At 39.0% G+C, this 14618-nt stretch overlaps 1 protein-coding gene across 1 annotated transcript; it reads left to right on the top strand.

Moving 5' to 3' along the window:
• Positions 1-2553: 2553 nt before the first annotated feature.
• On the top strand, positions 2554-13823 carry pros1 (protein S). The gene is made up of 14 exons (XM_067496181.1): positions 2554-2780; positions 3287-3444; positions 3685-3709; positions 4124-4201; positions 4307-4429; positions 6200-6325; positions 9143-9271; positions 9590-9830; positions 10432-10618; positions 10714-10878; positions 11069-11237; positions 11607-11743; positions 11848-12076; positions 12762-13823. Exons 1-14 carry the CDS (start codon positions 2702-2704, stop codon positions 12950-12952), a joined length of 2037 nt encoding a protein of 678 aa, XP_067352282.1. The 5' UTR covers positions 2554-2701; the 3' UTR covers positions 12953-13823.
• The last annotated feature ends 795 nt before the right edge of the window (positions 13824-14618 follow it).

Here is a 14618-nt window from a genome sequence, read left to right as displayed (position 1 = left end):
TTGTGTGTTTGAATTAGTCTTGTCTAGGTGATCACTGTAGGTCCTGCATGTCAAAGATTGGGTGCAGAAAGAACTGCACACAGGAATGAATCCAGAACATTTTCTTAGAAAATCTCTTTTATTTTAATAGTATTTCCACAGGCCATTTAAAAATAATGCAGGTGCAGCAGGGTTACCTCTAGTACAATCACCATGAGATACCAGAATATTGATGAATTTATTTTGTATTTTGTTGTCTACTGTATGGTGATTCTTTTGGAAGATTGTAAAAGTTTGACAACAAGTTGTGTTGTTTGAGGGAAAAATCTGCTTTTGTTGCATGTTTTTAATGTTTTGTTAGTGTGAGAGCATTTTGCAGAAAAAAATGTGTTATTTTGAGCAATGAGCTTCTGTTTCAGCCTTTGTGTTTTGAAAATGTGACTTCAGAATGGACACAGTTTCTAAGCAAGTGAGACATACTGTAAGAGAGCAGTGTGGCTTTAACCTCTGAACTTCAGCAAGTGTTGTTTCCACCAGTTACTAAATTTACTCAGGTTTACGAAACTCTGCAGCACTGCATGTTTTACCCCCCAGAGAGATTCAGATTAAAACCACCTGTCACCCCCCCTAACTATTGAATCATATTTATTATCATTTCTAGCTAAACCTTCCCAGAATTATCAGTGAAGTTGGTGTGGTAATTGCAATTCCTCTACCCCAAAGCCCACAGAGGAATGACTTATGCAATAATAGTGTTTCAGCATGCAATAATGTTACCAACCACTCAATTAAACCCTTGAAATGACCACAAATTAACAATGCACATCTGCTGATGTTTTTTGCAATGAAATGCCTCTTCAGATACCTATTCTAAAGGGAGAACAGTATGTTTTGTACAAATGTTTCAAAAGTATTAAAATAAGGCTGTTATTTGTGCACATAAAAAAACACCTAAATGAAGTGTGAAAATGTGATGTTCTTTTTCCTGAATAACTAAATGAAACCAACATTCATTCAAATGTGGTGCCTGTGTCATTTGTTAAGCAGTTTGGTCTGTACACACTCACATCAAGAGCCTCGTTTACTTTAATTTAGCAGAGAGAATAGTCAGAGAACATTTGGATGTTTTTGTATGTAGAGTATAATAGTTCCAGGAGTTTCCATGTTTTCCTAATGCTCGAGGGGGTGGTTTTCTCCTGGTACTCTGGTTTTCTCTCACAGTTCAAAGACATGCATTTTAGGATAATTGAGGACTCGAAAAATTGCCTGTCAGTGTGAATGGTTGTCTGTCTTTGTTGACCCTAGGATGGACTGATGACCCATCTCTCACCCAATGACAGCTGGGGTAGGCTCCAGCCCTGCAACCCTGAACAGGATAAGCAGTTACAGATAATGGACATTGTTGAGACAGCTAAATGAGGAAATGTAATTATTTCTCTATCTCTGCTTTTATTTCCAAGATGAGAAAACATTTCCTGTAAAAACGTTAATTTCAAACAAATACCTTCCTAATGATGCTAATTCTTTCTCAGTGTCATTTATCAGCTTTGTTATTTGTCCCCTTACATCAAAATGGCATATAAGGGGATGCAAACATAACACTAAAGCTAACATAATAACAATGGACAATCAGCCAGCTAGATCTTTTATCATCGCAAGTTACAAAAACGATTAGTAAAATACTGAAAATTCTATCAGTGTGTATATCAACTTTAATCAATTTCTAATGAAGGAACATTTGTATGAGCTTAATGTAAATTTTAACGTTATTGTTAAGTATTTGTTTGAATCTTTTGTCATTTTAAATTAAAGTGATGCTTTACTTTTGGACCCAAGTGTATATCGAGAAAAGTAGGCCATTATTATGGGGTTGCATCAAATACTATTTTTCATTACCAATTGTTTTTGATTATTCAAAAACATTATTATTCAATATAAAAAGATGACGCTTACATGACAAAGAACAAATCATACATAAAGAAGGTAGTAGTAGCCGAAGTGGTCAAGAGGCCACAGAGTGAAAGCCTCAAGACATTGTTAAATCTTTTAAAGTCAGTGAGTTCAGTTAAAATACACTAAAATGACCACAAATTACTAAAGAAACAGTGGGTAGGGGTCATTTAAACAATTTGTGCCCATGGACTCATATTAGATGCCCCAAGTGTAAGTTAAGATTTATATTTACCAGTGTGTTTCACAAGATGTAAAACACACTGGTGTGTTTGCCTTCCACATCTGACTGAAGATTAGGCCGGTGTTAGCTTTTCCTCTAACTTGTAATTTTCGGTTCCTTCTACTCAGGACTGTTCTTACACATCCTGCACTTGTGAACTCAGCAACTTGCTGACTGATTCTTTCTTCGCCGTGTGTGTGTGTGTGTGTTTCTTCTGTGCGTGAACATGGGGCCCCTTGTTGCGTATTGTATTTCATAAACCAATCTTATGCATGAGTTCAAGTACCCAGCAGCAAAACGCACGCATGTGATAGCGATAGCAGTGTACGTGACTGAGTTTGCAGCGCTCCCTAGCTGCCTCCTCTCATATCCCCGTGGAACCGATCCTGGCAGTCTCCTCCACTCCCCCTTTCTCTCTCCCTCTCTCGCTTTGCGAAAACACTTTCGGGAAAAATAACGTTGTTTTTTTCCCCCCCTCACACGGACCCGTGCTCAGCCAGCCAGTCTCCCAGAGCCAAGCCGTGGCCTTGCAGGAAGAACAGCTCGACTATGTGGAGGAAGAAACGGGCACTTGGGGAGTCTGTGGTTTGTCTCGTGTTTCTTGTGACACTCGTGGATGCTTATCAATGTAAGTGTTTGGATTTTGCGGTTTACATTTTTTCTTCACGCAGTCAAGTAGTTCCCAAAACAGCCTCAGTGCCCCGGTTTGAGACGAGCTGGTTTTTCGGCCTCGATGTGACTAAAAAGCGCAACTGATGGGAAACAAAGTGTGAATAGGTCACGGCTCCTTTCTACACTTTGAAACAAAGTTTGGACAACACGAGCAGCCTGTTATCATAACTAGGGGTCATTTCTGGGAAATAACTGTTTCGCAATACCATCATTTTCAGGCCAATTAGGTTGTCCACTCTGTGCATGCAGGCCAACAACACCAGCCATGTTCAATGAGGAAACTAGATGACTTAAATTCCTGCAGGGATCAGACACGCTGTTATACTGTAGCTTGTTAAATTAATCGCACATGGTATCACGTGGTATCCTGCACCGTTATGTTCGTTCACGATTTCTGCAAACATGTCAACAACACAGATGTACACATTATATTTAAAATGAGTCTGCCTGTGTCTGTCCTAGTCCTGAGCCAGAGCACGGCCTCCCAGTTCCTGAGGAGACACAGGAGAGCCAACTCTCTGTTTGAGGAGGGCAAGAAGGGGAACCTGGAGAGGGAGTGCATCGAGGAGCTGTGCAACAAAGAGGAGGCCAGGGAGATCTTTGAGAACCAGCCTGAGACGGTGAGAGCAGTGACGCACCTGATCTCACTGCTTTGCTTTGTACAGAGAGGACAGCCCTGGTGTCTCCAAGTTGCTGATCGCGTTTTGTATTTTTTTTTAAATTATGAATACAAATGGAAATACATTGTTCAGTGGAATTTTGACATAGTTATGATTTGGATTCATGTTTTTCCTTGCTGCCAATGTAAATGGTAAAAAATAAGTTACATGTTATAAATTTGTTTATTTATTTTCTTTTAGGAGTACTTCTACCCCAAGTATGTTGGTAAGTTTGTACAGTGTATTGTGTTTCTTAAATTAAAGTTTTAATTTCCTTTAGAAATGCTAATGGTAGACTTTGGGCAAAGAAGCACAGCAAGACAAAGCATCCGCCTACCCCAGTTCTTTTTTCTATTGTTTCTGGGGATCAGAAGGATACCCCTGTTTTGCAGTGATCTAATGCAGGTGACTGCCCTATCAGTATCAGGCTGTTAGTTAGGACTTTTTGGGCTGCTGTGGTGCCCTGTAAAGCGCCTTTATGGGAGGTTTGGAAGGTTTATAGTGATTGCACAATGTGCCAATATTGGGCCCTTTGTCACAGATTTCTTTGTAGGGCCCAAATATTTGCATGGTTTGTCTTTCTGGATGGTACGCCTCAGGTCTATAATGTTGCATTCTGACAATGAACACTTTGTTTTAGTGTGCCTGGGGTCACACCGTGTCGGCATCAACAACCAGAATTCTCCCATCCCATCGGACCTTCGCACCTGTGTGAACGGTGAGGGGCTTTACTTAGTGTTTGTATCTTTCTGTCAATTAATCTAAGTTCACTGCCCTCAGTGACATCCCCTCTATGTGTGTGACATTGATTGTTGCATGGCAGAAATCAGTAACCAGTGCACACCATTTCCATGCTACAAAGAGGGATCAGAGCGGTGCGTGGACGGCCAAGCCTCATTCACATGTGTGTGTAAGCCTGGCTGGAAGGGGCTGCGTTGTGAAGACGGTAGATCCTCATTATTCATTACATCTTTAAATGTTTTAGACTAACATTTGGTCTTATCCAGCCACACTGTCAACTTAAAACCTTTAAACTGGTCATCTGTAAGCAAACATGCAGCCAAATCACCTACACAATGACAGTAATTAAATAAATCCATGTTGCACGTACAGTATATCCGGAAAGTATTCACAGCATTTAACTTTTTCCACATTTTGTTATGTTACAGCCTTATTCCAAAATGGATCAAATTCATTATTTTCCTTAAAGTTCCACAAACAATACCCCAGCATGACAAGGTGAAAGAAGTAATTTTGAAATCTTTTTGCAAATTTACATGTACATAAGTATTCACCGCCTTTGCCATGACACTCAGAATTTAGCTCTGGTGCATCCTGTTTCCACTGATCATCCTTGAGATGTTTTTACTACTTGATTGGAGTCCACCTGTGGGAAACTCAGTTGACTGGACATGATTTGGAAAAGCATACACCTATCTATATATGGTCCCACCGTTAACAGTGCATGTCAGAGCACAAACCAAGCCATGAAGTCCAATGGATTGTCTGTAGACCTCTGAGACAGGATTGTATCAAGGCATAGATCTGGGGAAGGAACATTTCTGCAGTATTGAAAGTCACAATGAGCACAGTGGCCTCCATCATCCGTAAATGGATGTTTGGAACCACCAGGACTCTTCCTTGAGCGGGCGCGGCAGGCCAAACTGAGCGATCGAGAGAGAAGTCCATTAGTCGGGGAGGTGACCAAGAACCTGATAAACACTCTGAAAGAGCTTCAGTGTTTCTCTGTGGAGACAGAAGAACCTTCCAGAAGAACAACCATCTCTGGAGGCCTGTATGGTAGAGAGGCCAGACAGAAACCACTCCTCAGTAAAAGGCACATGACAGCCCAACTGAAGGACTCTCAGACCCTCAGAAACAAAATTCTCTGGTCTTATGAAACAAAGATTGAACTCTTTAGCATGAATACCAAGTGTCTTGTCTGGAGGAAACCAGGCACCACTCGCAACCTGACCATTACCATCTCTACTGTAAAGCATGGTGGTGTCATGTTATGAGGATGTTTTTCAGCAGCAGGAACTGGGAGACTAGTCAGTATCACTGAAAAGATGAATGCAGCAATATACACAGATCTATTTATGAAAACCTGTTCCAGAGCGCTCTGGACCTCAGACTGGGGTGACTGTTCATCTTTCAACAGGACAATGACCCTAAGCACACAACCAAGATGACAAAGAAGTGGCTCTGGGACAACTCTGTGAATGTCCTTGAGTGGCCCAGCCAGAGCCAAGACTTCAACCCGACTGAACATCTCTGGAGAGATCTGAAAATGGCTTTGCACCAACGCTCCCCATCCAACCTGATGGAGCTAGAGAGGTACTTCAGAGAAGAAGAAGAAACTGCCCAAAAATAGGTGTGACAGCATCATACTCGAAAAGACTTGAGGCTGTAATTGATGCTAAAGGTTCTTCAACAAAGTATTAAGCAAAGGCCATGAATACTTATGTACATGTGATTTTTTTATTATTATTTTTTAAAAATAAATTTGCAAAGACTTCAAACAACTTCTTTCACGTTGTCATTATCGGGTATCGTTTGTAAAAATAATGAATTTGATCCATTTTAAAACAAGGCTGTAACATAACAAAATGTGGAAAAAGTTGAGCGCTGTGAATACTTTGTTGTACTGTTCATGTGTCTTTAAACTGGCAAACAGTTGGCTGATATGTGTCTCTCTCTGTGATCTGTTGGGCAGACATTGATGAGTGTTCAGATCCTGAATTTCCAGCGGGATGTAACCAGAAATGTTTCAACGTCCCTGGTAGTTTCCACTGCATGTGTGAAGAAGGCTACTTGATCAGTGACAATATCCACTGCTTAGGTGAGACTTCATTTTATTCCAGCTGTTTGTAAAGTTAAACTGCAGTAATGGTATGTATCATTTACATTTGAATTAATTTCAATTACATAATGAACAAATGCAGTTTGCTGTCCTATACAGTCATGTTCAAAACTTGGTATTTTGTGGAAAACAATATGAAAGTCATGTGATCTGTGCAAGTCTTCATATCAGGCCTATGGGACCTAAGACAAACAACAACATACAACTTTTTTCATCGTGCCATTATTTGTTTTATGATTTTGAGCAAGCTTTAGCTGTTAAACAGATGGCCTCACATTTACCTCTAGAATACTCTGGTATAGAAAGGAGTTCATAGTCCAATCTAAGTGTGTTTACATGGATTTAAGTAACCAGGCTACAATGGACTTTGTCGGAAAAGCTGATTTCCTAAGTGTCATGTAAACAGGAAAGCAGGAGATTAGGGAAACCTGATTTCTCCAGGTAGATTTCTGTTGGAGAACGCCAATTCGTACGTACAAAACCAGGTTTCTGATCAGCTTTCTCCAACTGTGACTGTGCGTAACAATAAACTGCAGACAGGAACACGCAGCTTAGTGAAAGGCTGGTAAGTACATTAACAGGGCGATGCCTACTCCTTTTTAAAACAAACTGTCAAAGGTCACACAGAAAACTTAGCCAACACAAAGGCCCTTGAATTCTAAAGATTTTACTTTTTCTTGCATATTTTTTTTTGTACATTAAGACAGTTCCTGTGTTTACCCTTTTTCCTTTTCTCCCCCCTGCACTGTCACTCTGCTTTGACACAAATGGAAAGCAGCATTTTCTTCCACTATACACTTGAAATTTCTGAGCCAGGCTTCCAAAATAAGTTTGAGGCATATACTCTGGGCATATACACGGATTTCCAGTAACCGGGTTTCTTAAGTGCATGTACTATAAACACTGTTCCCCAATTTCCAGAGAAAGGTGATTTCTCAGATTACCCTGGATTCCTAAGTGCATGAAAACCCAGTCACTGACTGCATGTGCCCAGGTCCTGTGGCTGCAAAACCCAAATCTTCACCCCTCCAACACCGTGCCTGACAGTGTGTATGAGGTGTTTTTGCTGAAATACTGTGTTTGGTTTTTGTCAAACATGGAGCATTAAGGCCAAACAACTCCACGTTGGTCTCATCTGTCCCTTGGACATTGTTCCAGCAGTCTTGTGGTTTGTTCAGATGCAGTCTTACAACCCCAGTTGAACCAATTATGTTTTCATGTTCATTTTAGACAGAAAAGTCTTTCTCCTGTGCTGTCATTGATTTTATTATTTAACATACTAAGTGAGGCCTTTTAAGTCAGAGGTTGAACTCTGAGTTTATTTCTTTGAGTCTGACTGTGGGTTTAGTGCATTGGGACTCCTGGGAAGATTGGCAACTGTCTTTCTCACTGTCAAAGGTTGAACTCTAAATTCTTTGGGAATTGTTTTATAACCTTTTCCAGACTGATTTGCAAGAATTTCTTCTCTAAGACCTATACTTGCATGTCTTTCCCTCTTGGTATTTTGTTAATGCAGACCTGGAGTTAAGCAGCAAACTGCCAAAACATAAAGCTCTGCTGACCTAATGATGATTAATCAGTCAAGGGCTGATGATCAGCTGGGTGCTGCTGATGTTTTTTACCCAAAATAACAAAGACTTAAAAGAGGGGGTACTAAACATCACTGTATATGAATGTACCAAGCTGTTTGTTTGGTTCTGTGAAGGTGTAATGCACAGTGCTATGATGTAGCTGAGCAAATACAAATACGGATTTATATTGGTTTAGTTTATTTTAATTTTTTCATAATGGCTGCTTGAACCTACACACTTCATATCAAAACCTTATTCTCCATTCTGTTGTGCTCAGTGCCTTCAACTTTTGTTATTTCTAACACTGACCTGAGGTGACTTCTTATGTAACAGAGTGTGAAAAGCTTTTACCATCTGAATAGATGGTCCTTGCTGTAAACAGACTATGAGTTCCTTGAGCTATTAGAACATACTTGTATTCCTTTTTTAGATGTTTGTCGTCTGATTTACGCATATTTCTTTCGGTTATATTTTGTGTGGGGAGTTCAGTCAGTGTTTATCTTTAGATGTGTTGAAGGCTCAACCGGGTACAAAGTCTTCACAAACATGAACCGAGTCAGCTGGGTAAATTTGCTTTCTCTCTTTTAATTTTATGTAATTTTTTGAATGGTGTTTAAGAAGAGCATACACATAGATTGTAGATTATAGATTGTAACATAGCTCATCAATTCAAACCCCAAATTATACTGTACATACAATAGGTTGTGAGGAATTACTGGTAGCAGGAAATATATAATTTTAATTGAACTGTCAGTTATTTTTAAATTGAAACACATTTTACTTACAAATATTAATTTCTGAGAAACTACAAGCAGGTGATTTTTATTTTATTTTTTTTGGTTTATAAATTACTTAATGTCTCTGCTTGCAGCTGCACTTCATTATGACACAACCATAATTTAATTTATCCATCTATCCATCGTCTAAACTGCTTATCTTGTTAACGATAAGTGGGAGTGCTGGAGCTGATTCCAGCTATCGCTGGGCAAGGATCGTAATGTTTACAAGAATATATAGGTGTTTCAATGTTGGATGAAAGGTATGCCATCAATAGGAAAATCTTTGAATAATAATTTAGTAATTTCCTCCATTACGAGGACGACTTTTGCATTTAACCTTGTATGGTGTATTTTTTTCAGTTCTTAGTTCATAATACATTCTCACAAGGACATTAAGTCTCACAACACCATTTGCTCATTGACACCTTTGAATTGCTGTTTTCCAGATATGAATGAATGTCTGCTGTTTCCCAGTCTCTGTGAGGCACCAGCTAAATGTGTAAACCTGCCTGGCATGTTTGAGTGCCGGTGTCCCCTAGGATTTAAATATAACTCAACTTCCAAGACCTGCAATGGTGAGATTTCAGTTTATTGTTTTTTTCTAACCAAAGGAAAAAATGCACTTAAACCTTGACAACCTTACTTGCTGTCGAGGTGCAAGCTAATTTTTACTTTGGCAATCTACAAGTGTTGTTGGCAGCTTGATCTTTACAGTTTGCTTCTGTCTTACTAGTGTTGACACGTGACAAAACTGATTATTAAATATATATTTTACATGAAAAACCTACAAAAGACATTTAATCAAACCAGAAGACATTACTTGTATGTATTATATATTGTATAATATGAATGTATAATATAAATGTATAATATATTTTTTGTTGGTGTTGCAGATGTAGATGAATGTAAAATGAACGTGTGCCACAGCACTTGTATAAACACAGTGGGCAGCTACACATGCCACTGTGATGGCCGTAAGGGTCTTCGTTTGGCCGAGAATGAAGAACACTGTGAACCAATCACTGTGTGTGTAGACCTGTATGACTACAAACACCCAGAGATGCTTTACCTGGGCGAGCAGTTTGTGGGCCTGCCTGTCATCTATCTGCGTTTCCGCCTGCCAGAGAACACAAAGTAAGCATCTGCTGGACACACGTGCAGATGAAAATGTAGTGAACATTTTTTGGTCTTGAAGGTTCATAAAGGTGTTTGGTGCTTTTAGTCCAAAATGCGTTTGGCACATAAATCACGTTAGTTAGCAAGCAGTTAGCAGAGGTTGTCTAAAGTTTGTTTCTACTGCTTTAAGCATGGTGTGAAAATTAGAGACTTGGTTGCTGGTTGGGGTGTCATTGTGTGATAACGCACCTGAAAATTGTGCATGTAAACCTTCACTGCATCACACCCCAACAATATTATAATATGTGTATGTTGATTGTTGAACTGGATAACAGTAGTTTGATCAAAACAATGCACTCTTTTTCAGTTATTTTCTATAATTTGATTCAACTCACTCATTCGAACACTGAAAGAAGTTAAAGAGTGTAAAGAGCATACAAGATTAACTTTATCCATCGTGTGACAGATGGAAGCATCTTTGACATTTTTATATTTGTACATCATTTTTAACTGAACTTTGTAAACAAGCATTTGCATTAACAGTTTGGCTATCTTGGAACTAGTAGTTTGTACATTTATTAGTGGTTAAAATCACCTCTTTCTGTTCTGTTGTTGTTAGATTTGCAGCAGAATTTGACTTCCGTACATTTGATCCGGAGGGAGTTGTTCTGTATGCAGAGTCCTCTCAAGAGTCTTGGATCATGTTGGGGCTAAGGGATGGTCGTGTTGAAGTCCAGTTCAAAAACCAGCACACATCCAAGGTCACTAGTGGAGGAAAAGCCATCAATGATGGACAGTGGCATGTGGTAAGACAGAGCTGTAGTAATCGGAAGCTCTCGTCCTTGAAGAGTTATAGTAAAGTAGCAGTAAATGTAATTAAACTATTTTGTGTAACATACAGATCTCTGTGGATGAACTGGAGAGCAGCATTAGTGTGAAGATCAGCAAGGAAGCTGTGATGAGCATCAACAGCCCTGAGAGCCTCTTTACATCAGTTAATGGCAAACTGGAGACCAAGGTGTACATTGCTGGTTTACCCAACCGCACAGACAACGTCATCAAACCTGTACGTTCGTCATCTACATTAGTGCACACACAACTAAATTACCCAGAAAGCACAATAATAGATACATTTTTTCATTAGCAAAAGTTTAAATAAACGAGCATGTGGTTTGTTTACTTAGCATTGACTAAGAGACTGTACTGAAGACCAGGAATTCATATTGTTGTACTTGTGTTTTACAACCATCTGACAGATCAACCCTCGACTTGACGGCTGCATCAGAGGCTGGAACTTGATGAACCAGGGAGCGTCTGGGGTAAAGCAGGTCATCCAGGAGAAGAAGAGTAAACATTGTTATGTGTCTGTAGAACGAGGATCTTTCTTTACTGGGGAAGGACTGGCACACTTCAACATTAACTACAGTGAGTAAGTTATACTTTAATAATCCCTATGGGGAAGTTTGGCCTCTGCTTTTGATACTTCCTAACAACTTCAGATCCTTGAGCAACTGTGTTACAGTAGTGCAGGGTCAAGTTTAGTTTGGAGCAAAGTGCATAGTTTCAAAAGCAGTGAGAAGAGTGTTACCAAAAATGCATGTTTTGGGGTGGAAAACTAAAACATATGAACAAAATGACCATATTTAATATAGAGGGGCCTCTTTTGGCTTTGGTGGGGTTTAGAAAGTCCTGAGTCCTGCCTTAATGTGCTAATGTACAGTACACCAGCATAGGTACAATGTCTCTCAAAACAAATTTGTGTTTTCCAATATGTATGTTTGTGTGTGCAACTAGGTGAATCTGGGAGCTGGATTGTGAATATAAAGATGAGTATCCGTCCCTCCACCAGTACTGGTGTCCTCTTTGGCCTTGTCTATGACAACACAGTCCCCCTGTCTCTCGCTGTTGTATCAAAAGGAGAACAAGATGCTGTGAGATAATTTACACTTTTGTTGGAGGTATCTTGCCATGTCTTCAAACACAATCGCATCACAGATGATTAAATTTTGCAATGTTATTTCCCCACATACTCTAGAACTTGCAAGTGTTCTTAGACGGCGTCTCTGTGGCGAGGCTGGACTCTCTGATGTTGTGTTACCCTGATCGGCTGATAGTGCTGCTGAATGTGACTCCTACAGAAATCCAGATTTCAGCCAACTCTTCCACTGTTACCTATATTCCCTCTGATGCTCTGCGGGAGGCACTGGAGCGACTAAACACCACCATGCAGAACCCCATCAGTACATATATTGGTGGTATACCGGGTTAGTCAAAGCAGCAAGCACAAAGTAACCAAGTACAAAAGTGACAACTACTTGTAATAACTACAAGCCTATCCTATTAGCTAGGGTACATATGGCAACTGTAAACACTTTCTCTGAGATTTCCTAATGTTGGAAAAGAGTTTCAAAGCAATCAAGGCTTAAAGGAATGTAAATAGGTTTTCAATTTGGTTTCAAATATTGGACAGTTTGAAATTCTGACCAGATGATGGCACTAGATTCAAGGTTTAGGAATTGTGACTTCAATATATCCTGAATATCTGTAACAAATTTAGTTACAAAAGGCATAGTTACAAAAAGCCAACTGGTGAATCTCCCATTTGTTATACTGGAATGTCTACATTGAAACTTTTAATATTTGTACACATTTTAATAGCAATCTGTCAAATAGAGATACATCTATTTAGACCAAAGTTGTGGACGAGACACCAGACCAGCATTTTAATAAATACGGCCACAATCATTCTTATTTAAAGGGCATTTTGGTACCAGCATTTTACTTATGAAAATGTTGTTCACTCTGCTGTTGAGATTAAAATCAAGTTGGGAATTGCATTTGCTCTGTAGTGGTACTCAATGTGTTTATTTTTTTGCATGCCATAAACTTGGTTTAAAAATGTCTCTCTTTACCACCATGACTCATTATTGTCATTCTCTTGCTCTATAGATGATGTCCCATTATCTGCCACCCCTGTAACAGCTTTTTACTACGGCTGCATGGACATTACAGTCAACGGTAAACAGTTGGACTTTGATGATGCTCTCAGCAAACACAACAGTATCAAGTCCCATTCCTGCCCTCCTTTGTCTCCTTCCTCCGAAAACCGCCATGAAACAGTGCACCCATACAGAAAATGACCTTTACACCAGCGTCACATTAGGACACCTTACTGTTCCTACAGGGGGCACTTCTCGGGATATTTTGGTAAAGAGAGAGAGAGGCAGGGGCTGAGAAAGAAGTGACAAGAGGAGGCAACAGAGGTAAATGGTTAGTCATTTTTGTCGACTTTCTCTTGTTTATTTTAAGCTTTGTTTTATGATATTTTTGTTTATCCAAACAGTGTCATTGCTTCTGTGCTGGAAGTGTTTTGTTCAGGTTTAGTTTTTTAGTTTTTTTGGTGCAACAAAAGCTGGCTTATCTGTGAGCCAGTGGGGAACTGGATGGCTGGTTGACATAGTAGCAGTTTACTGCAAAGAAATACATTTGTTTCAAGGAACTTTGAAAAAGGGCTGAGTTCTATAGCACGTGTAAGAGATGGTTGGTGTTTGTTTGGTGTTTGTTTTGAAAAATAAATGTTCACTGTTGAACAGGCTGTAAGACCACCTGCACATTCCCCCCTGCTGTTTAAACTACAGGGATCAGGAGAAAAGTAGCTGAAAGTGGTTAGTAGTTGGTTTTGGTTTGAAAACCACACAGGAGAAAGTTGAGGCTCAATCCAATTCTGTTGAATTTTTCTCAATTGGATCACCATTCCCTGTTGGTGCTCTGCTTTATGAGATGCTGCATTGGTTTATTCAATTTTAGAAGCATGTTATATCATTTTATTGTTGCCAGATGTATACATTTGTTGGTCTAACAAAATTACCTACAAATTTTGTTATTCTCTTCATGTCCTCATCTTATTAAAATAATTTGTGGCATAGCAGTTGTACATGGCATAGTCTGAACTGTAATGATAAAGATTTAATTTAATATAAGGTAAAAAAATAAAATTAACTTTTTCCAGCACTGTTTGTCTCTCAAGTCTTTGGTCACAAACCAAACTAATATAACACTCATTTAGAAATCACTCTTTTACCCAGGCGGTTTTCCTTTAACTTCAAGTGATTTCTACTTGTTTAGAGATCTCTGTTAAGACAAAATCGCAATATCATGCTCCATTGTGCTACCACCTTTTTTCCACCACCATTGTCATTCATTATTGTTGTCAAACCCATTATTCTTGTTGAGATATATGTTCATAAATCAATCAGAGACTTTGGGTCACTACATTTAAAATGCAGCATCCATATACTGTAGCTAAAACATTTTTACTATTTACTACTACACTTTAACAAAACTCCAGGTATGCTAGAACAGAACTGCTCAACAGACATTCTGACATATAAAGAACAGGACAACAGAAGAACAGGATACAAAAAGCAAGTGAAAAACAGACTTTTGCTCACACAAGATTCAGAGGAAACAAAACTGAAAGGAAAATATTCCTTAGAAATGCAGATGTCTTTGTATATCTTTAGATAATTATAATTCATAAATGCATAAGCAGCATTTAATATTGTACCCTAGTAAAAGTGGTAGCACACTGGTATTTTTACTTAAATTATAAATTAAAACCTACTTTTAGTTTTATTTTTTTTATTTAAGAAAGACACTTGACAGTTTTTTCCCCTTCTCCTCAGTTTCTGTTGACCAGTGCCACTTTATTAAATACATGTAACTTAATAAAAGATAATTCCACAAAAATTATTGGCCATCATTTATCAATAATATCAGGGGTGGCAGAGACTCAGTTCTTGGCCG

Source organism: Channa argus, chromosome 2 (genome assembly GCF_033026475.1).
Source record: "Channa argus isolate prfri chromosome 2, Channa argus male v1.0, whole genome shotgun sequence".
Classification (NCBI taxonomy): Eukaryota; Metazoa; Chordata; class Actinopteri; order Anabantiformes; family Channidae; genus Channa; species Channa argus.
This window is presented reverse-complemented; position numbering and strand designations above follow the sequence as displayed.